Raw genomic sequence first — 24,585 nt, 5'->3', positions numbered from 1 at the left:
AATAAAACAGATTCTGATTGAATGGGTTCTGTCATGCTGACATAAAATCCCAAAACAAAGAATCATAAAGAATGATCACCAGGGTTGTGTAAATAGTAGCCTATGCATGCCTCAGTATTTGACCTGTGAATGAGAACGAGTTGGTCTTTTCAGCCATAACCCAAGCACCTCAGGCCTTTGAACCTTGACCTTGGTGCATGTTTAAAGGGTTAAAATCCAGCAACAAAAGAGGCTACAGACGTGGGACCAACTGTTATAGAGAGCTCTTGACTTCAGCTATTATGTGAGCATAGTCAACAACTGGGGGTTCCGTCAAATAAGATAAGATGAATTTCACTGATCCCAAATCTAGGGAAATTCGCTTGTTACAGCAGCTCAAGATTCAACATGTACAGGAAGAAGGTTGATAGATAAAAAATACACCTAAAATAAAAATAAAATAGAAATAGAGAATAGAAAATAAGAGCTATAAACACTATATACACCTGTCATTTATACAGATATATGTGATGGATAATTGCACAGAATACTTGCACAGACATGGTAATACACATTGCCTTGAGAGCATTGCATCCCCTTAAACTCCCAAGTGTACTCTCATTTCAGTATTTACAACTTCCAATCCTTAATATTTCCTAAAAACTACAATTCCCTAACGGCCGCCATGCAGCTTGATACAAATCAGCACCACAGTTGTAGTTCTTCCAGTTTTCAAAGAAGTGTTGTAAATGGTGTCGTAAAAAGATATATCTACTAAATATATCAAATATCTACTATAGCCGAACTAGTAATTACACTTCATCTAGATGATCAATGTTAAGAAATAGTAAAGATCTTGGTTTATTTCAGATATTTCAGCGAGTATTCTAGAAATTGGGTTTTGGGTTGGCAGTTCTTCCGATTAGGGTTGTAGTAGGGTTGTAAATACGATTGTTAAAAGATATATCTATCTCTATCTATCTATCTAAATATATCAAATATCTAGTACAGCCAAACTAGTAATTACACTGCATCTAGATAATCTATGTAAAAAAAAAAAGTAAAAATGTTGGTTTATATAAGATATTGCATGCAGACACCTAGCTAGCTGTCACGCTGCAGTCAGATTGGATGAACAGGTATTGTTTTAAGGCTCCCAGATGCATGTGCCACTGCCCTAATAGCCCTATAAAATATGACAGACGTTCTTTGTCTAGTTAGTTGAGCTTGCAACAACTCAGTTTTCTTGTATTCTGTATTAATGCAAATAAACCAACGTGGACTGAAGACTCAACCCTCCCTCCTCTACCTTGCCTGGACTCCATAGTTCTGATTCTTAGTACATCTTAGTTTATGGTTTAATATAATATGTACTGTGACTCTTAAGTGTAATTTTTGTTAATTGAGGACAAAAACCACAACACTTGGCTCAGTAAGTTCTGCTGTTATTCTGGTCATGTAATTTTGGTTACTTTTTGTGTAAAACAGTCCCATAGTGCTGTGTTCATTGACTTTTCGGTGACAACCCTATTTGTCACCTGTCAGCATTTTTTAGGTTGTTGGTTCTGTGTCTCTCTTTGCATTGCTAATCTAACAATGACAACCATGTTTAACAGACAGGAAAAACAACACCTAACTTTCTCTTTATTTATTCTAAAAGGGTCGCCTCCATTACCTCACCTACCTGCTTAACTGTTCTGGATCTTCATATCAGTGTTTCTCTCTGTGTGTCTGTGTTGTGGGCGTGGCACTCCGTTTCTCCACGGGCTCCTGACTCATCACCCAACACACCTGCTCCAAGCCGCACACCTGCAACTCATCCACTAATCAAGCGTTGCAGTATATCAACCCTGGTCTTCCTTCTGCTTATTGTCAGATGGTTGTTTCAACCTATGTGGTAGTTCAAAGCCCCAGCTCCTAGACTATATACTCTAGTATTTTTGCTCGCTTATATTTTTGCCTTGTAGTAACCTTGCTCTCCTTGTGCTTAGGATCACTACCTGCATGTCTGTCTGCCTCGCTCAGCAACATTGCCTGCCTACCTGTCACGCTTGGTTTCAGCCACACAGCTACAAGCACCTCTGGACTTGGACCTCAGTCATCCCTCATCTAGCCACGGCTCCCCTCATACTCCTCGGTCCCCGTCCTCTGGTTCCCTTCCCTCAAACCCATCAAGTCTTCGGTGAACTATACAGTAAACTCCTTACCTCGTAATCACCTCTCAGTGTCCGAGTCTGCTTTTCTGAATCGTGACACCCAGTCTCGGCAAGTTCCACCACCATACTTTCACATCCACATGGGGGACACACGTTCCAAAAAGTTCAACTTTTGTCTCATCAGTCCACAGAGTATTTTCCCAAAAGTCGTGGGGATCATCAAGACTTTTGGGAAAATACTCTGTGGACAAAAATGGAACTTTTCAGAAGGTGTGTGTCCCATTACATCTGGCGTAAAAGTAACACCGCATTTCAGAAAAAGAACATCATACCAACAGTAAAATATGGTGGTGGTAGTGTGATGGTCTGGGGATGTTTTGCTGCTTCAGGACCTGGAAGACTTGCTGTGATAAATGGAACCATGAATTCTGCTGTCTACCAAAAACTGATCCAAAACACACCAGTAAGTCCACCTCTGAATGGCTGAAGAAGAACAAAATGAAGACTTTGGAGTGGCCTAGTCAAAGTCCTGACCTGAATCCTATTGAGATGCTGTGACCTTAAAAAGGCAGTTCATGCTCGAAAGCCCTCCAATGTGGCTGAGTTACGATTCTGCAAAGATGAGTGGGCCAAAATTCCTCCACAGCGCTGTAAAACGCTTTATTGCAGTTGTTGCTGCTAAGGGTGGCCCAACCAGTTATTAGGTTTAGGGGCAATCACTTTTTCACACAGGGCCATGTAGGTTTGGATTTGTTTTCCCTTAATAACAACAACCTTCATTTAAAAACTGCATTTTGTGTTTACTTGTGTTATCTTTGACTAATATTTAAATTTGTTTGATCTGAAACATTTAAGTGTGACAAACATGCAAAAAAAAAAGAAATCAGGAAGGGGGCAAACACTTTTTCACACCACTGTGTGTGTGTGTATATATATATATATATATATATATATATATATATATATATATATATATATGTGTATATTTGTGTATATAGATATTTGTGTATATAGATAGATTAAAAAAACATGAAGGTATTACTAAGTTGATTTTGTTGTACAACCTCGTGTTGTATAATGATAAATAAAGTACCTTGTAGATAGTAATTGCAGTGCATGTTCAGGACTTGCCATTAAGCTTTTTCTGGTAAGGACAAGTAAATGAAAACGGAGCATAATTACACGTTGCTTGTCCAAATATATAAATAAATAAACTGGCAGGCTATAAATATTACAGCACGTTATGCGCACACATTGGGTAACAGGTCTGAAAAGCCAACACAGTTTCCTCCCATATGTTTCAATATATATAAAGCATTTCACTTGACCGACCAAAAGGTTTACTTTTCCCTAATCCATGGCTTCAAGTCTTTGGGCTGAAGTATCCTCAATGCACACACACTGGGCCAAATCAGGTGCAGAGGGGGATCCTAAAAACTAAATCCCACCTAGGGCCCTAAAAATGCTTAGGGCAGCCCTGGCAGGAGTCATGACAAACTCACAGTAGACAAATGTGGAAACAAAATCGACTTTATCAGACTATTCACATTTAGTTAGCTATATTTTTCAGTTATACCTCTTTACTGAACCAGTTGTTTTATAATTTATACAATTAATTTATATTTAGACAATATTATTGCCCAGCACCTCTTCTCATTCAAGATAAACCCAACACAGACCTTGTTTGGCTCAGGATTGGACTTTATTTCAGCTGTACTTGACTCTGCTATTGGAATACATATCTGCACTTTCAAATGTGTGTGGTTTACCAAAAGTGAAACAGATGAGTAATATTATTTGGTGCTGATTAACTACTAGTTTGAGTTCTGAAAGGTGCATTGTAGGATGATATTGGTGAATACTGAACAACAGGAAAACTTTGACACACAGAAGATTTTCAAAAGTGGCCTCCACTGCCAGAGTGTAGAAAACATCTTCAGCCAGAGAGGTCAGCCTGACGCTCCTTGTTCCTGCGTACCTCTGCAGCGTGGACCTCCTGTAAAATAAAGTAATAAAGCTGTCAGATACACATGAAGCAAAACTTAATGACTAAAAGATTGACAGAAAGTGGGGCTTCTGTGGAACATGAAACTTAGAGGCACAACTTTTTTTTTTTAATCTCTGAAGACTGTTGAGCTGTTGAAACATTAAAAAAACATTATGCAAAGATACAGAAACTTAGTGTTTCAGGAAGCCTTAATGCTTTGTTCAACCTATTTTTCAGCCATCGCACTCCATATATCAGATCCTGTTTGCATTCAGAGATGTGTTGTCAATGTGTCTGGATGTGAGATATAAGTTGAGCCTTCCTGTGGTGTGGCTGTGTGGGAAATATTATCTTGCTGATCATCATTGCTATATGAAAAATCAAGTATGTTAATCATTTAAGTTGTGCTGTTAAATGAAAAGCACTTGCTTGCCTGTAACACTCCTACTTTCCTGTGAAAAGGTACTAATTGTGGGGAGAGCCGCTTGGCCTCTCACTCCTAGTTTTGCATACGCTGTGGTGCACGCAGGGCAAGATGACCTCCTCCCTCCCTATGTTCTTAGTACATGAAGGAGCTCACTTTTCTGATTGATATATACAGTCCTGTAATAAAACTTTTTTTTAATATATTTTAGAACGGACTGTAGATTATAATAGTATCTACAGCTAGAGGGAATCCCATGAGAATTAATGTATACATGATGCCAACCTGATGCCAATTGCTGTGGGGAAAAGACACCATTGTTTCCAGGCAAAGCCAAATTTGGAACGCTTCCATTACGGAAGCTGGATAGGTCAAAAGAGGACAGAATAAGTTTAGAAGAGGTGGGCCTTGCAATAAGGCCCACGACAGGAGGAGCAGAGGAAATAATATAAGTGAGATGCACAACAGAGCCCATTCAGTTGCTCCATGGACCAGCTCGGTTTTACTTGTACTCTGTTATGATATTACAGTAATATCTATATTGCATTGAACTCTATTCGACTTAAGTGTTTTATTGAAGAAGAATTAAACAGTGTGTGAGAGGACCTGAAGATATCTGGCCAAGCTGAAGGTTTTCTCCCACAGGTGGTTTAGTAAAATGTCTAAGGTCTGCACTTTATAACCCTAACAACATACAGTACCTGTTCTTACCCACCACATTTTTTATGTTGTCATACAGTAGTCAAATTGGCATTCACTCTAATTTACAAACCACCAGGAATACTTACATCATATACTGTATGTAAATATTTATGGAAATGAAGCTACTCATGTGTCCAAAGTGGAAACATTGAGAGCCACTCTGACTAACTCAGTTGCAGCAACATTGCTCATTTAAAATTCTTTTTGTGTAAAAGAGTTAGTGTTGTGTTGACTGACTTTTCTGCCACAACCCTATTTCTCATCTGACAGCATTTTTTTTTCTCGGTTGTTGGTTCTGTGTCTCTGTTTGCTGCTGTTACTGAGAACACTGCTCATCTATAGTAACAATGACATCTATGTTAACTAACATCTATGGCAAGTTTAAAAGGCAGGAAAAACAACACCTAACTTTCTCTTTATTTATTCAGAAGATGAAAAAAGTATTTTGAAAGAAAATCTGAGTCAAATAACATTTTCAGTTTTAGATTAATCTCCATTAACTTGCATAAAATTATATTTTGAAGTTATTTTGTGTCATTTGAATTCTATTTAATTTATTCTACTATGTGCTGCCAAAGCAGGTGAATTCAGTCTGCTGGTTTGAGCTAAATCCAGTCAGCTAAAGAACCAATGTGACCGACCAGTCATTTACTAGCATAGCAACACTAAATCCCTTCAAAAAGTGAATGATAAAAAAGGACATTGGAACAAAATAAAAAGATATTTAAGTGAGAGAACACTGATGATTTTAAGAAATGAAAACAGGACGTTTTCCTCACTGTCAAGGATGCAGAAAAATAGGGAAAATGAAACTTTCATTTCTACTCTATGAGTATAGCTCCCCTCCCCCCAAAAATACTGTTTGGCTGAACATTTAAGAGCTTGTCTACACTGATCAGCTGCCACACCCACAGTGAAAACTTTATGAAATGAGAGCAATGTCTTAAAATACAAGATCTGCTGCATTTCATGAGAAGTGAAACAGAATCTGTCATCAGGGACAGAGTCAGTGGAGGAGACACAAGTAGAAACTGGACGTGGCTTTATTTTGACATCCAATAGTGTGATGCATAGTAAAGTTGCATGTGTGCAGGGATTGGATGAAAGGTTTTCTGCCCCCAGTGGTTGATACACAGATGTTGCCAAATCAACCATGACTGAAATCATAAAGGAATAGTTCAACATTTTGGGAAATACACTTATTCGCTTAGTTGCAGAGAGTTAGATGAGAAAATTGATAGCACTCACATGTCTGTAGACTAAGCTAGGCTAACCTAGCTTAACATAAAGACTGGAAACAGGGGGAAACAGCTAGCCTGGCTCTGTTGAAAGATTACAAAATTTGCCTACCAGCACCTCTAAACCACATTAATTAACACCTTATGTCTCATTTGTTTAATCAGTATAGAACTTTGAAATTGATCAGTTTTAGAGGTGCTGGCTGGCAGACTTTTGTACCTCTGAACTAAGCCAGGCTAACTGTTTCCCCTTGTTTACAGTCTTTATGCTAAGCTAAGTTAGCCGGCTGCTGGTGGGAGCTTCATATTTGGTGTACAGACATGTGTGTGGTATCAATTTTCTCCTCTAATTTCCTCTATCAATCTTCTCATGTAACTCTAGGGCAGAAAGCGAATATGCCTATTTCCCAAAAATGTCCCAAAATTTCTTTTAAGGATTCCAACTTTAATCAAGTAGCTTTAGTTGCCCAATCTTAGTTAAGGCACAATCCTTAAACTAAATGTAACCAAAAGGGTCAACTGTACTATCAAAGTTGAATTACTTTATATTATCATGTGTTAGTAATAATTAGTATGTGTGAACACTTACAATATATGGTAAAAATGAGGCTTGTTTTCCAGTTTGTGCTGGTATCACTTAATCCAAATTTTGGGGGAGAAACATTATTGTCACATATTTTTCATACCCTCAATCAGATTATGTTGGTTTGTGGTGGTTGTGTGACTATATAAAAATAAAGCAGACCTTGCTGGAAAAGAGAATGGTTAATAATTCACAAATGATCACAGTATAGGAAGACTTGCTTTCTCACGCAGCCGCTGTTTGAGAGCATTGAGGTGAGCCTCCCGGTTCTCCTTGTTGACCTCCATCTTTTGGATGAGCTTCTCCTCCGTCTTCTTGCTAAAGATGTTGTTCTCCTCGCGCGCCTTGTGGAGAACCTCCTGCACGTGCTCCCGCTTTTCCGTCAGCTGCTTCAGCACCAGGGCCTCCTGGGACTACAGCAGGGTGGGGGGGCAGACAACGAGTGTGGAGTCACCATAGTGATGGTGGTGATTATGGCAGTGGCAGTTGGGGTTGGCAGGGATTCATGAAAACCAAAAACCAAGTTCATCAAACAGAAACTAAAGAATGACTATCAGTTTTTCCTCAAGACTAACTGAGTTTCCTGACAGTTTTAATGGTTCAATCAATAAGATATTCACTACCCTGTAGCACAAAATAACGATAATATATCTGCAGGGCTTGACTTGATGACTTTTACATTTCATTTTACAGTATGGCTCATGCTGTTTTGAAATAAAATTTTCACCCACTGAAGTTTGAACACACTCCCTCCATAATCCCTCAACTATTATCTGCTCTAATGATTCACTTTATCACCCCTTGTATTGGAGAAAAAAAACAGGTTGTACTTGTACTGCTTGTTTATGAATCCTGTGTCATAACTGTCATCTTGCACATTAATTGTGTCACTTTCATTTTCAAGATCATTTTGACATAACACTTCCTTGTTCCAGTGTTGTAGGTTGTGTTGTGTTAAAACTATCTTTTCTTGTTTCTTGGCTGCTGAAAAGTCTTATTTACTCCAATCTTGTTTTATGTTGACAGCCAATAATCAATCTGAGGGGATATTGCAGTAGAACACTGGAGATACTTGGACTATACTGCACTATAATTTTTACTCTCCTGTTTTATCTTATTTTATTTTCTATTTAACTCTTGTAATTGTAATTGTATTTAAATATCTTTTTATATTGCCCTATGTTGCTTTATGTTTTATGTAAAGCACTTTGAATTGCCTTGCTGTTGAAATGTGCCAACAAATAAACTTACCTTGCCTTAGTGAAGCTATTTTTTTAACACATCATTTTGGGTGACTCAAGTTTCATCCTCTGTAATCTGAATTTATAGCAAGGGGTGATATAACCTTACAACTGCTACATATCCAAAACAACAAAAGGACTTAAAATAACTGAAATACGTGGAGAACGAGTTGCTAAGCTTTGGTATTCAGAATGAAAATGTTTTGGCTGACAAGGACATTGTCAAGGTTACACCACTGCACATTAGGTTCTGAAGGCTACTGCAAGCAAAACACATTAGGTTTAAAATATGAAAGCTTAATAGACATTCCTAAGAGTGTGAACTTTGTAGAAGATGTTTTGAGTTACACAAATAGATCCACCAACTGTGTGATATGTTTTCTACAGCACTACAATACAACAACTATTCAGTTACTTTAAAGGAATAGCTCAACATTTTGGGAAATATGCTTATTTGCTTTCATTTCGACTGTGAGATGGGAAGATGGATATCAATCTCATGTCAACGTTAAACTGTCCATTGTTCTCACTTGGGAGTGTTACTCCCATGCATTGCAGTCATATCATGTAAATAGCCTACTTTCATGTATTTGGAGCGATTTGTTAACAAATGAAATCAGATAAAAACCAACTGTGTGTAGCTTCTTTTAAAATTAGTAAAATTCGATCGTACAAGTGTTAATATTGGACTTTATGTAGAGTAACTGCCAGCGATGGCAGCTTTGCAGCCATTTGCCACTGGTTTGTTGACACTTCTTTGTTCTTTTCATCAAGTGGAGATATCGTCACTGTCAGAAGTTCCTGATACCTCTGACTTGGAGTTACAATTAGTAGGATAACATGAACAGTTTTTCTGACTGGGTTGCTCATAATTATGATAACGATATGACGTCCTGAATGGGCTGTCCCTCTCACTTTTTAAAATCCTGTTTTTGTCCCCCTCACTTTTATTGTTTCAGGTCTCCCTGAGCATTTTTCTCTCAGTGTTCTGCCACCATAGTCCACTTTTGGATTTGCAAACAAAAGGTTTGGATTCGCAAAACTTTTGGATTTGCAAAATTAAAATTTAATCACAAATTTGTGAGTGTGGATAGTTTTGCTCTCAAACCTATTGTTTGATTGCATAATAAAGACAGTAACTCCATACAGATGAGCGAAGAAAGGAGCTGATTTAAATATTGATACATTCATTTGAGTTGCTTTCCTTTATCACCTTTCTTCAATGAGCTTAACGAGCAGCAGTGATGCTTGGCTGATTTTTTTGCCCTGGGTTTTGCCTCTCAGGCAACATAACAGATTGCTCTACCTTACTGGTGAAGTTTGTTGGGGCTGAATGCAGCTTGAAAGGAATACCTACAGAAGACACTACTCAGGGCTGAGAAAAAGTACTGCCAACTATGTTCTTCAGGTTAAAAAATCTTTCAATTTATATTTTTATTGACAGTTAACATTCTCCTAAAAAGATGGCAGAATTGATCATCAGTTAAACTCAGTAAGACAATAAAGACCAATGGTCTTCGTAGTAAAGATGCAAATTCAACAATTATCTATCAGAAAGTATTAGGTATCTATAAAGGAAACTAAAAATAAATAAGTTTACATGGCATTATTATTTTTTATACTACCATTATTGTGGAAAGCACAGCACAATAACAAATTTGATCATAATCTGTTTGCTCAATTGTTTTAAATATATATAAATACCACGTCATTCTATTCTAAATTTCCCAATGAGTTTTATTTAAAATCCCTGAGACTGTGTGAATATTAAAACTCTCCATTGAACCCAAGAACATCAGAAAACCAAACCCATACGTTGTGTAATGAAAAAGATGAAAGTATTGCTACATGAACAATAACCGGGACTTAACAATGGTCTAAAGAAAATTTGACATGATTTAGATTTTTGTTTAATCTAAAATATGTGTGGAAAGAGTGATGAGAACTTTTTACAAGATCTTGAGAATGACTTTGGTTAAGTTTAAAAAGGTTTTGAAAAGTGTGTAATTACCAAATTAAGAGCATGATTTTAGTTTAATGAAAGCATATCTGCGCTATTATAGAATCAGTAGGGTGAAATTCTCAACTGAAATTGAAAGGAGGTAAATGAGCTTAATGTGGCTGAATGCCGGTTAATTCTCAGATTTTCTCTCAGATTTTATTAATAAAATAAAATAAAAAGATTACCAGTGGTAGTCCATCATGAGTCTGTACTGTGATGACATATATGCTCACCTTCCTCCTCTCCTCAGCGGCCTCCAGCCTTTTCTGGAGTTCCTCCAGGGACATCTCCCTCCTCGGGGGGGAGAGCAGCGGCTGAGGCTGGCTTTTGTCCCTGGACTGATCGGCATCCTTCAGGATCACCTCAAATGACTGGCCAGATGCTCGCTTGTTCAAACCCTTCACCTCCAGGTCTGACACAGCCAGAATCCAGTCCACACACCAACAATAAAACACAAGTTAGTAAGCTGACCATCAGGTGCAAGTTTTTTTTTCTTTCAGTCTTTCTTGTTTTCTCATATATCAGAGGGATGGGGGATACATCACTGTGTCTCAGCATTGTTTTCAAAAATACAGTACTTGAGGGTGCCATGGTGGCTTAAGGGTTTAAGGTGCCAACCATGAACGTTCCTGGTTCACGTCCAACTGGGGATCTTTGCCACATGTCATTACCTGATGTCTCTCTACTTTCGACTATCGAATGAATGCAATAAAATGCCCCCCAAAAATTATTTAAATAAATGAATTTGGCATGAGAAGAGAGCTGTGATCAGAAAGTATCTGTAAACATAGTTGGTAGTAAACAGATGAGGTAAAGAGTGTAAATGTGTAAATGTATGTCACTCTGCTAGTAACCAAAAGAGTTACAACTTGCAAGGTACAATATCTAATCGATTAGCAATGACATGGCCAAAAGGCCACATAGCCGGTACAAAGTGGAGTAGAGCAAAGACATGTTTACTTTTAATGACAAAAAAGTGCTCTGTTACTCACACAGAAACCTGGTGTGAGTATTTGTCCCATACGGCTGTATGACTTTTTTCTTTTCCTGAAATGTGTAAATGCTGATAAAACTCATGTTACATGTCTTGAGTTCTTATTAGATGTAGCTGATTATGCAGTTGTTTCCAGACTGAGAAATATCTATGAATGCATGCATGAAAGTGTGTATCCAAGTAGGTACATTTTATGTATGACTATTCACATCATATTCTTGTAAAACTAATTTTGAGAGCACAGGAAAAACCCACAGAATGCTGTATATCAATTATAGAAAGTGAATAGTCTTTTGCTCTTTTACTGTACTTTATAGGCATGGCCCATTTTACAGGTCATGTCTTTTTTGTATACTGTATGTTAACATTAGTTAGTTCCAGGGGCTTTGTTCATGTGGGATATCTGCTGTTGGCTTGGCAATGATTTGGCCTTTTTAAAAACTGTTCTTGCATTCAGTTCTTTGAAATTTAGATTTTTAGGAGCACCATATAAATAAAGGCACAAGTAAACTAAGCAGATACTTAGTTTACCACCAAAAAGCAGCACCCAAAGTGTGACAACTGCTGTTTATTTCTGTAACACCTTGAATATACTTCAGATATTCTTTCTCTAGTAGTTTTATCAAGATAATGTATTTTCACTCTGTCATTGTGTGGGATGCACCACACTTTCTGATACAGATTCTGTTTAGGCCCTACAAAAGCTAAAGCAACAAAAGTGGACTATTTCCAGCAGAGCATAACAAATGAAAGTGCATAAACGTAATCTTAAGAAAAATGCCAATGAGCCCTGTCAGTGTTATGGTGAAAAGGCAAGCCCTGTAAGAGGTGAAGCTAAGACTTTAAATTGAGATGACACAATTTGTCAGACAGACAGGCTGACAGACAGGCAGACAGACAGACAAATAGGCTATCAGACAGACAGGCAGACAGAGAGACAGACAGACAGGCAGAGAGACAAACAGATAGACAGGCAGGCAGACAGACAGACAGACAGACAGGCAGACAGGCAGACAGACAGACAGACAGACAGACAGGCAGGCAGGCAGGCCGACAGATAGACGGGCAGACAAACAGACAGACAGACAGACAGACAGACAGGCAGGCAGGCAGGCAGGCAGGCAGGCCGACAGATAGACAGGCAGACAAACAGACAGGCAGACAGACAGACAGACAGACAGACAGGCAGACAGACAGACAGACAGACAGGCAGGCAGGCAGGCAGGCAGGCCGACAGATAGACAGGCAGACAGACAGACAGACAGACAGGCAGGCAGGCAGGCTGACATAAAGACAGACAGGCAGGCAGGCAGGCAGGCAGGCAGGCCGACAGACAGACAGACAGACAGACAGACAGACAGACAGGCTGACATAAAGACCGACAGACAGACAGACAGACAGGCTGACATACAGACCGACAGGCAGACAACTGACCTCCATACTGATAGAGGCTGTTGGGATGTGGCTGTGTGTAGAAGCAGGAGCAAAGCAGAGACAGCATGGACATCTCCTTGATCTTGTCTGTGTAGGCTGTTACAGAGAGATAAAAGAAAAACTGTTACATCCGAAACCATCTAAAACCCTGCCAATTTATTGGGACAGAATAAAACGTGAGTTACCGTTGTGGGGAATTTGGTTATGCTAATAATATAATACAACACAAAACAGTAGAAATGATTGAACACAAAAAAACAACAACCATTTGTTTGGAGAAAACAGTCCCAGGTCTGGTTTGCACATGTTTCACTTGCATGTTTCTCCATATTACTGTATCTATTACCAAGATCCAGGAAACTCTTGGGTAATAACTGGCACCTATTTTATTCTTGCAACACCTTGAATGGAAGTGATGATATGCAATGAAGTGTCCTAATACTACTAAGTCTACTTAACCATGAGATATTCTCTTCTTGCCATTGTGTCATTTCACACACAGACACATTGTGGCATTTTGGACCTAAATGTCTGACACTGTCAGAATTTTGAAGTAGGCTGTCTTTGGTCACTAAAACTCCAAATTGGCTGTCCGTGGCCAAGTCTCTATCTAAGACCAACGATTTTGATTGATGACCAAACATTTCATCACGTTTCTACGATAGTCAACTTTGGTCTGGCACAGCCCAAAATCACACAGTGTACTGGGATTGAAATGGTGTAAATTAACAGGTGTACTGTAAATCCTAAACAGCCATGTATACAGTTATACAGTTTGCATCAGGAATTAATAGTTTGGGCCAGAAGGCATGTTTCCTCCCAGTCCTCTACAGAGATCGTTCTTCCATGCAGATAAGAAAAGGAGTTTTCTTTAGAAACTGCGAGTAATAGATCATAAAACATGGAGAACTGACCTCTCTCATGTAAATGCATTACTGTGAGTTGTTCACATGGTAGGCAATGAGGGTTCCAAAGTAGTTTTAATTTGGAAATTTATGAAGCTCCTAATCTGTAAGTACTGGAAAAACTGTTTCCTAGGAAGGTCATATTTATCTATTAATTGTTATGCAGGTCTTTTATTTTACTTAGTCCTTTATCCATCCAGAGTTTGAATCCCATATTGCGTCTCCCTGGTCTAGAAATAACATGAAAGTTTGATAGTTTAATTTAAAAAGGTGTGGGCCTCATGCCATGCTAATATAGTGTTTCTGAGGAACGGACTATGTGTACACTTTGTAAGCATTTTGGTTTGTGATGAATAAAGGTATAAGTGTAGTGGAAGTTCTAATGTATCATTCTTTATATCGATCAAAGATAAAAGCTCTGTAGTGAAAAAATGGCAGCACGAAGTTGGGCTGCCCAATAATAAAGTTTCATGTTAGGCAATTTAAACCTTCCACGATCGTATGGTAGGTAAAGGAGAAAGAGATGCAGTCTATATTGTTATATAAAGCAGGTGAAGCTTTTCTTAAGTGTGAAGAAAAAGGAGGTTAGTAGGAGGGAAAAAAACATTTAATAATTACTTAATAATATTGATTCGCCCTATCATAGAAATAGTCATTGAGGTCCATCTCTCTGAAGATTCTTGTACTTCTTTCATTAGCAAACTGTGTATGGACTGAGGGGTGTTCCCTCTCCTCTCTATTTAATAATAATATGGCACTTTTCCAGTTATTTATTTCATAACCAGAGAACTGTCCAAATATCCTAAGAAAGTACCTCAGTTGGGGTTTGTGAAAAACAAAACAACATCATCTGCGAACAGAGACAAACGGTGTTCTGTCTTACCCATTGTTATGCCTATGATTTCAGATAACTGACAGATTGCCATGGCCAAGGTTTCAATGGCAAAAGTGTAGACAGCTGTATTGATTAAAATAGAAGCATATCTGTATCATCAGACGCGCGTGAGACAGACGACTGAAATGCCTCCTGTGACATGCCTCAAAGGTACCTTTAGTTTATAATAACAAGGTTAAGGTTTAGGTTTGAGAAAGATCATGCTTGGGTTAAAGTCTCTTCACAGCCATGGCAACCTCCAGGGCTGAAAAATGAAGCCAACGTGGAAGTGCCAAAAACTGCAGTTCCTTGAGTGGCCACTTGAGGTTGGCTCCAAAAGCGAGTCAATCCCCATTAACCCCCATCTTAAAATGCCCAACTTTACGGCAGAAACATTTTTACAGCCTGGTACAAAAAATGTTTTTGGTCTCTATAGCTAATTCCCCTGTTCATGACAACTGTACGGGGGGTGAATGTTTTTATAACTCATCAGTTTAAATTATATTAAGGCTTAAAGTTATGCATAATTAAGGACGTTGCCATTTTGAGTGACAGGTGGGTGCGTTACCAGGTGGCTCGCTGCTAGGTGGTTTCATCAACCAGGCTTCATTCGGCCCGCCTCAGCTCCACCTCTTTGCCCATTTATGGATTAACCGAAGTTAAGCACTGCCAAGATGGCAATGGCCGGAGCCACCGCAGTCACACCCACTTTGAGCTTCACAACTGCTCTTCAAAAACCTGTGGGTGACGTCACGGACACTACGTCCATGTTTTATCCAGTCTTTAATTAGACCTCTTTACTCTCCTGTTAGCTTTGTTGCACCTGCTAGGGTGGGACAAATTACATCTTTATCATACTTATTAGTCATGAAGTCTGGTGACCTCACATACAGTAATTCTCTATTTCTTTTTTTAGCCCCTACCCCCTTGCCAGGCCACCACTGTAAATAAAATTTGTTCTTAATGACTTGCCTGGTTAAATGAAGTTTAAATAAAAAAATAAAAATAAAATAAAGTTCCCATTATAGCCCCACCCACTACAATCTGAGCAGAGGTCTAATCAGCCAGAATAACTGAAAACACTTGTGTTGGTATGTAGGGCCTTTAAATACTGACAACCTAAACTGAACTGTTATGCTCTTTCTTTTTTACCAGCTACCACATGGCTTGACCTAGCAAAAACAAAAATAAGATGAGAAGATAATAATCCATCCATCATTATCTTTTCAAAAGAAATGTGTTTATGAATACATACATCTCAGCATAAAGATGATGTATGAAAAATACATTAACTACATTCAACTAACAAAGTTATTTGAACAAAGAAACATACAGCCGTTCTTTTTGGCGTGCACCCAGATCACACACACACACACACACACACACGCACACACACACACACACACACACAGAGAGACACATCCCTTTTGTTTTGTAATTTAGTGCATGTAAAGTTAGACTTCATATTGTGTGGGAGTTTTTTGTGTGTGTAATCATGCTGGTTTCTTTAATGTTGCACAAGAGTGAATAATTTGCCAACTTCTTCTATGTTGAACTCCAAATCCTTCAACCTGCTAGCTATATTATAATTCTGGTTATAGTTATTAATTTAATTATTTATCTGAGTTCCAGATTGATAGTTTAGTATATTATATGAGACTTGATCAATTGATAAGAAGAGTGACTTTATTAATTAACGTTATTATTTATGATTATCTTTGATAATTTTGATAGGCAAAATCGATTGCACCTACACAGTTTGGTGCCCCTTTAACCATTGTAAATTCCAACACATTTCATAATAATGGCTTGAGTTTCAGTTTCTTCAGTTATTTCACAAATTGTTGGTTCATTTATATATTTAACAGAATATTTCCAATGATTATTTCATAATGTCTTTTTCATTTATGGATGCAAGGAGATTTTCTCTCCCTATACTCTGTGTAGTGTTGAGTCATTTTGGAATAGATAATTTATTTTTAACTGTTTTGGATTGTAAAATAACAATTTGTAGACTGGTAGCTACAGCTGTCAGATAAATTTGATAGAGAAAAGTAGTGACAAGGTTATTATATTAGGTAATAATCACAACTTTGAGGGCCTTATTGTTGCAGTTTATATTGTGATTTAATGGTGCTTGTTTTCAAAATCTGTCCACACACCCTTCCTATTACAAAATATCTCCATCCACACGACAACGCAAAAACAATTCCAAACGCTCAAACAAGCATGCTGGGCCAGTAGGTGGCAATAAAGTCTATGGCAATGACACATCAAATGCCAGAGAAGACTATTCTGAGCATGCCTAGTGAGCTTATTTTCCTTTGGCAGTAGTAACTTAAAAACACAAACAATAGTAGCTAATTATTTATTAATTTATAGCTATTTGACACCTATTTTTAGTGGTGCAGCAATGCTAAGTTAAGTTGTAAACTTGTAATTAGAGCTAGCAGTGCTAACCAAACGTAAACAAACCGGTAGTCCGCCATTGTTGTTGCTGGTTCAGGCACATGCTCATTACACAAAGCAACAATGGGCATGCGCAAATTGAGGTGATGACCTCTGTCCACACAGATACACAGAAACTGGAGTTTGGACATGAGCAAATGCCAAATGAATGTGATATAATGTAATGCTCTGTCATACAAAACAACCCCATGTCACATGGCTGACCACACACAGACCATGAGGTGCAGTCTGAGTGGGAGAATAGGATTTAAAATTGAAAACACTTGTCAACACTTGTCTGTTACACAGGCTTGAGAGGGTCATAAAAATGATCAAAACTGCACAGATAAGCAAAACATAATATAAAGAAGACTAATTTTATAAAAAAAAGTCTACCTCTTGAATATTGTTTACATTCTTACACATAAGTAATATGGTTGGCTATGCTGCACTGCACAGAGGAAATGATGAATGATCAAAGTACATTCACAATGGTTGTGACCCGTGTGTGTCTTAAAGCACTTTGAATTACCCAGATTACTCAGATTTTTCAGAATAATATAAAAGCACTTAAGATGACAGTTACTTGTTGCTGATATATCATCATAGTCAAAGTCAGACATTTTCAGATTCTACATATAGTGACTATAAAAGGCCATTTGATTTTTTCTGTGGGGGAAACTCGAATCCTGACTTATCAAACAAGGCCTAAATGCTGCACACCAAGCAAAGCATTATCAGACAGATCAGAAAGTGAGAGAAGAATGTCTCCTCTTTCATAATATTAATATTAATATTGATGTCGGATATTTCACCCTGCACAGAAAGTGTTGAATCAAAACTTCCGACAGAAATTCTGGACTAGATTTATAAGGCACATAAAGTAGCTACCACACCGTCCTTGGTTTGAACCTTGAATCCGGTCTCCACTGTTTTATTGTACTTCTTGTTAATCTTCACCATTAACTATCTCATAAAGGCAAAAATGTTATCATAATGATCCAGGAAAAAATGATGGCTGAAGCTGTTCCCTACTTTCATTTTGCAAGACACTGAAGCTGCATTCCAGAGATATCAATGTATAATCAAGTGTGCAGCAAAGACAGCAGGAATCAGGAAACTTGGGTAAACATTTTAAACCACAGTTTACTGTAGGCATAACTAGGAGTGCCATTATATGGGAGAGGCCAAGTGCCTCTCTGTACAATGAGCACCCCTTCACAGGAATGTAGTAGAACAGGCAAGCAGGTGCTTTCTTTTAACAATAATAAATGATTGCTAAACTTGATGATGTTCATATACTAATGGTGATCAGCAAGAAAATATCCCCACAGTATTTTTACTGTCTTCATTTTATGGCCCACAACTTTTACTGTTTGGGTTCAGTCTCACCACTCTTATCAATTTTTTTCCTGCAGCAGGCAGCTGTTTTCAGTGGAAAACTCAAACAGCTGTTTTCTACCTGTCCAGCACCAAACAGCAGATAGACAAAGTTAGAAATTAGCTGGTGAACATGGTGGAGCATTTAGCAGCTGAAGAGCCAGATTTTTTTTTTTTTTTGATGTTGGACTTACAGTCATCAGGTGGCCAGAAACAAACCTCTTCTCTCTAACTCTAACTCTACAACTCATGAATGCCAGTGTGGCTCTGTATCTGCCAGATGTGTAAATAGACAACTGTCTGCTAACATGTTAGCCACAACAACTTTAAGGTGATAACATGTCAATGTTGTATGCTTATTTTGCTGCCCCCAAGCAACCACAAGTTTCAAGTTTCATTCTCATAGCATCACATCCAAACATTGATGTCATTGTAGAGAGAGAAACATGTAGCTGAGTTATAAAGTGGTCCGTTTCCACATTTGCAACACCTGCAAACACCTGTCTTTACAGAATACAATTACAGTAAAGGTACCCTACTGAAGGTTTCACACTATTCCACTGATTAATAGTTGTTGGTGGTAGTGCACCAAGAAATGAAACAATGTGCCAGCAAAGGTAGAGAAGCAGAAGAGTGCTAGCTAACAAACATGTACATAAATAATGCAATTTTTAAAAAATCAGCTTTGCAAATGTTTTATGAGGAAGGAAATGCATTTGTTCAATGTTTGAAAGGGGTATGAATGTAAATATAGGTAAACAAAAGTACTCCACAAGTGGGAAGTCAGACTGGTAGTCATACATGTGACATCATCACACATAACCTCTGGGTATTGAATTAGTCAAAATGATGGCAGCTACTTTTCCCTGCCATTTGAGGCCACATGCAAAGTGACATTTGCCAAGTACAAAGTAGTGGAACCATCAGTTTTGATGTCTGGAAGGTTTTATTGCGTGACTGAAACTAAAGCACACTACAGTGTATTTCATGAAGTTGTTATTTTTAGAAAGATTCTGAATTATTAACATGTACTTCAGAATCACTTTCTGGCCCCACAGCCTTGTTTTGTGTGGTGCTTGCCACTGTCTGTGGAGATGTGTCTGTGCCTCCTGAGTGAGTGAGTTGGCTCTCTGCAGTAGCTAATCCTCCCAGTGAAAATGGATGCAGCTGTCCCAGAGTCACCAAAATCAATAATGGTACTATTTATAACACTAGTTTTAAAAACTTACACACTTTTTAACTCCATTCTAACTATGTTCAGTATGACAGTAAAATGTCAAGAAGATCTGGTGAGTCTTTTACCACTTAAATCAAACATTTTGATGCCACCTGGATTTTTACTGTTGTGTCATGACCTGCCCAAGTGGGACAATGTAGGGGTGTAATGCAAAAGCTACTATCTCTATATGTATATATTTATTTCAAAAATATCTTTATTAGGATTTACTCCACTCCACCTACTCTGAAAATCATCTATGTTATACTATAAAGATTATTCAGAGACAAAATCTTAGTATGACATCTAAGATTATTCAGAGACAAAAAAAAGAGACGCCTTCAGGTGTAGGCTGTACAGCCAGTTAACACAACAATTTGCATGCTCAGCAATTATCTTGTTCTCTGAGCAATTCAGTGCATTAATTCATTAAAAGTACAACATGTTCCTGTGGGTTCTAGGGCTGTGGCACTCAGTTAAGACATCATCAGAGGCAAAGCCCACAATTATGGCATCAGGTACAACATGTTTACTCTTAGGCTTTGTTCAGACTGCAGGCAAGATTTGTTTCTCAAATCTTTTTTTGTGATCAACTTTTTGTTGTTCTTTTGCGTCAGATATATACAACGAAAACACAAAACAACAACAACAACAACACAACGTAACGAAACAAACAAAAGAACAAACAAACAATAACCTAGTGGCGACCCCCCACTCCACCCCATCCCATACCCACGGGTCTCCATGTAATATTTGCAGGACAGAAGGATCCAAACTTTAGCAATAAATAGAAATGGTGATTTCAGCAATTTCTTGATTTTTATCTGCCATCGCTTGCCATGCTGAAATAGTACCAGCTCCAGCACCATGCACTTTTGCCACTGATAGTTCCATATTAATTATATTAGTATATGTGTTAATCCATTGATCTTTTGTTGTTTGTGGAGGTTTCCAGGAGATGATAACCGTTTCAAAGGTAAGTCCTATGAATATAAATGAAATGAATCTGCTGATGATCTGGGTTTTTAGAGGCAATGACAATTGAAGACTATTTTCTCCCAGTCAAGTGGATCCTCTCCAGTGTAGTTCTTCAGGTCCTTAGTCCATACATGTATAATGGAAAGAGCTTTATAGGAAGTAATCCGGAAGAGGGAATATAATTGAGAAACCAATTGGTAATTGTGAGACAGTCTCAAATCATTAAAGTTGCGGAGCCCGTTCTCATTATAAATGTTGGAAAAAGTATGGACACCTTTAGCACTCCGGGCTGGATCTGAGAGTGGGACCCCCGCAGTGAGAAGAGAATAGTTGTTAAAGATTGGGCTATTAAGATGCCATTTACATGTACTATTAGATTCCTTCTCTAATGGGGCTCTGATGATGCAAGGGCTTAAAGGGCAGCCCTGTCGGCAAGAGCATGATAAGGTAACCTTGGTTGATAAAATGCCATTAGTGTTTATCATTGCAGATGGGTTATTATTTAATAATTTAGTTTAATGAAATTAGAACCCAGTTGAAAACATTGCAAGACCTCCCATAAGTATTCCCATTCTATCCTATTGAAGGCCTTTTCTGCATCAAGGTTCAACACAGCACACGGGAAAGCTATATCTTTGGCAGTATGAATTACACGAAGTACATTATCAGATTCAAGCCGTGTTATCATAAAACGTCTGATTGCAATGAATTAATTTTGTTATATGTGGTTCTAAGCAGGAGGCCAAGATCCGTTCAAATTTTGGCATTCGGTTTCGGTTATTTCGGCATTCGGAGTTAATAGCCATGATGTTCAAATATTTTTCACATTTCTGCAAACTCAAGAAGGGGACTTGGTTTGGAACCATTAAAATAATAATTAGGGATTGAGCAGCAAACGCTGCGAGGACCCTATTGAAATGCAAGGAATTATTATTATTCTTCTTACCTGTTCCACATGAATCACATTTTTGAGGGGCTAAAGGTGCTCGAAAACTCATCAAACTTTGCACACTTCAGAAGTGGTGAAAATTTACATCTGATATGGGTCTTGGGAATGGGTATGGCAAAATGACTCCATAGCACTCCTACAAAATTTAAAAAAGCAGCCCCCGGCCTACGTTTCACCTGCATGTACGAAATTTCCAAGTTATACAAAAAAGCCATACCCTAAACCCAACAGGAAGTCAGCCATTTTGAATTGGATCTGCACTTTTAGGCAATTTTTCGCCATTTAAAGGCTCTGTGCTTTAATGAACTCCTCCTAGAGAATTAATTGGATCAAATTTTCGAATTTTCGCAGTGCAATCTAAAGACCTTTGAGTTGAAAAGTTGTGCTAAGTGTGAGTTTTCATTGAAGGGTGTGTCTGTGGTGTGGTGTCGAATTTTGATGTTCGAAGAAACAGGAAGTTGCTGTCATAGTGCCACCTACTGGTAAGTCTTAAGACCTTGATGATGCTTCATTGTAAACATTGTGAATTTCCATCAGACGCTGTTGCCGTGGCGATGCATTATTTCACATGTTTGATAAGAGTCCCAGTCTGAGGACATCTATATGCCATTGAGGAGTCATAGTCATTGCACCACCCAGTGGCAACTGGAAGTAGACCTTGTGTGACAATCATCATTTGATTATCATGTGAATTTTTCATGGTTTGGTTCACACTTTATATACTGGAAGTGACATTTAACTCCTTCGTGCGGTGTTCAAAATGCATGAAAATTCAGAAATGCGTCGTTCGACCTCTGGCAACACCACTCCTTGTGTCCAGGTTCACTCCTCAAACTGACACCTGCCTACTCACCAGCTCTTCAGAAGCTTCTTACCACGGGTTCACCTCTGCTCCACTTCAGCCTGATGTCCTCGCTCCACCTGCCTGATCTCACCAGCTACACTCCAGCCAGCCATCCTAGCCCAGTCTACCTGTGCTCACAGACTGTTTGCCTCAGCCTGGGAATCATCCTTGCTTCACAGAACTTCTCTCCACACACCTGGTTACTTTTTCAACTTGTTCATACAATAAACCAAAGACTAACCACTTTTACTATCTTAAACTGTGAGGTAATAACACAATGGTCAGATAAGGGGTTAGGAAAAATCACAGCAGAGTGAGCACAAAAAAACAACTGAAACAGAGACAGTTAACTTCTCAGGCATCTTACCTCATTCATGGAAAGTTCAGTAACCGCAATGTAACATAAAGCAGGTATTAAATGTATTTGAACCAATAAACAAGCTCAAATTAATGAGTGGTGACCTAAGAAACAAAGAGGAGAGTATACAGTATATTCATTGAGACTATATAGTTAATACATTACATTTTGGGATTGACAGTGTATTTCAAAAGGTTATGCATTTGAATATCAATTGTGTCATAATTATCTTCAAACATTAACTAGTTTGTTTATCATATTGTGGACTAGCCAACAGTGTCAAAGGAATATTTATTAACTGGTTTTTAGCATGGGATATTAAGAAGTCAGGACATTTAACACCAGATGGTTGCTATGTTTGCAGTTGTAGGACTTGTGGGTGCAAAAGCAGGGTATGTCAGGAGGGCAGAAAAGAACCCCTCAATTGTAGGCCTAGACCTTAAAAACCTTTTAACTTTAAACTTTTCATAAAAAGATTAAAGGTATCCTGTGGAATTTTTGACCACTAGTAGCGTCATAGAGCATTATTTTTACAAGTGGGTCCCCATTTAGTTTGTATCCTGCACGCACACAAGGACACACATTCACCAGCATGCAGGCAACAGAATGCACCTTCCTGCTTCCTACGCTGTTCCACTGATAAAGAGTTGGTGGCGGTAACACAAATAAGCTTAGCAAGGCACCAGCAAAAGGCAGGAAGAATAAGACTGCTAGCTAGCCAACATGGATGTAAACAATGCAGAATTTAAAATAGTCAAAAAAGTATGGACACGCATTCAACACGTTTGATAGACCTCAGGGGTACACACAATGGGCCTCGTTCAAGAATTTTTTGTAGGCTTATTCATATCCTAAACCTCTCCTACTTTTTTCTGAGCTTTCTTTGTATGAGTGTTTCGAATTTGGATTCACCAAACTCTCAAACTCGTAAATTGCTTGTTTCAGCCTGATGAATGTCTCCTGTTCAGAGCAGAGCAGAGCTTCTGCTGTCAGAAATCAGTAGCCAAAAAGATAAATAATTTAGCAGGGTCAGTGATGGTATTGAGAGCAGCGCCGTACTGTGACAGGAATGAAGAAGGTATGGTATAGGCTACATAAAGTTAGATGCATTCTATGGGACACAGTCAAGGGGATGTGAAGATATTAGATCAGAGAATATTATAACCAACAGTAGTCGAAGGTGCAACAGAGGTGATACTGGACCGAGACCTGCATAAAGACCCTGAGGCTGCTGTTGGAGTGAGAGAACTTTTCGTGCAACTACTGAAATATAGTTGCTGTGTCAAAATATACCAATAAAATTCATAACAATGAGAATATAAATTTTGCAGTAATCTAATTTTAGTTATATATTTTATTTTAGTTAAGTTCAATATTATATTTAAACTCAGATTAAGGCATTATGATTCTTAAACCAAACAAGAGTTTTTCCTCTTATGGCAACAGGCAGACTATTTGTACATGACTCATACAACTGGTCTGAACCACTCTCAAATTCCGTTCGTGTCATAGTTTAAGGTTTCTCACGTCCTGTTTCCTTCCCTTGTGTGTCTTGTAGTTTTACTTCCTGTCTTTGTTTTCCCTCCAGTTTTGATTGTTGGCCCTTCCTTGATTGTTTGCACCTGTGTCTTGTTGTTTCACCTCCCCTAGGGTATTTAATCCAGGTCTCTGTCTTTGTTCAGTGTTGGGTCATTGTTGTTACTGATGGTGTGATTCCTGCCTTGAGTGTTGGTCCTGTCTTGTGAGCGAGTGAGCGAGTGAGCGAGTGAGTGAGTGATGCACCTTTTGTTGTACCTGGTTCCAGTGCCCAGTTCCCTGGCATTTTTACAGTGAGTTCTGTTTTGGATTCTTAGTCTCCCGTGGACCTTGGTTGGATTCTGGATTTTGTAATTT

At 38.4% G+C, this 24,585-nt stretch overlaps 1 protein-coding gene across 1 annotated transcript in view; it reads right to left on the bottom strand.

Moving 5' to 3' along the window:
- Positions 1-3,818: 3,818 nt before the first annotated feature.
- stmn3 (stathmin-like 3) overlaps positions 3,819-24,585 on the bottom strand; it is a 33,001-nt gene continuing 12,234 nt past the window's right edge. Inside the window, exons 2-5 of the mRNA XM_044213067.1 lie at positions 12,741-12,836; positions 10,546-10,724; positions 7,291-7,482; positions 3,819-4,131 (exon numbers count right to left, since the gene is read on the bottom strand). Coding sequence (XP_044069002.1) covers positions 4,072-4,131; positions 7,291-7,482; positions 10,546-10,724; positions 12,741-12,836 — 527 coding nt within the window. The 3' untranslated portion in view covers positions 3,819-4,071. The remainder of the gene's footprint in view (positions 4,132-7,290; positions 7,483-10,545; positions 10,725-12,740; positions 12,837-24,585) is intronic.

The sequence above is a fragment of the Siniperca chuatsi genome, linkage group LG2 (assembly GCF_020085105.1).
Source record: "Siniperca chuatsi isolate FFG_IHB_CAS linkage group LG2, ASM2008510v1, whole genome shotgun sequence".
In the NCBI taxonomy this organism is placed as follows: Eukaryota; Metazoa; Chordata; class Actinopteri; order Centrarchiformes; family Sinipercidae; genus Siniperca; species Siniperca chuatsi.
This window is presented reverse-complemented; position numbering and strand designations above follow the sequence as displayed.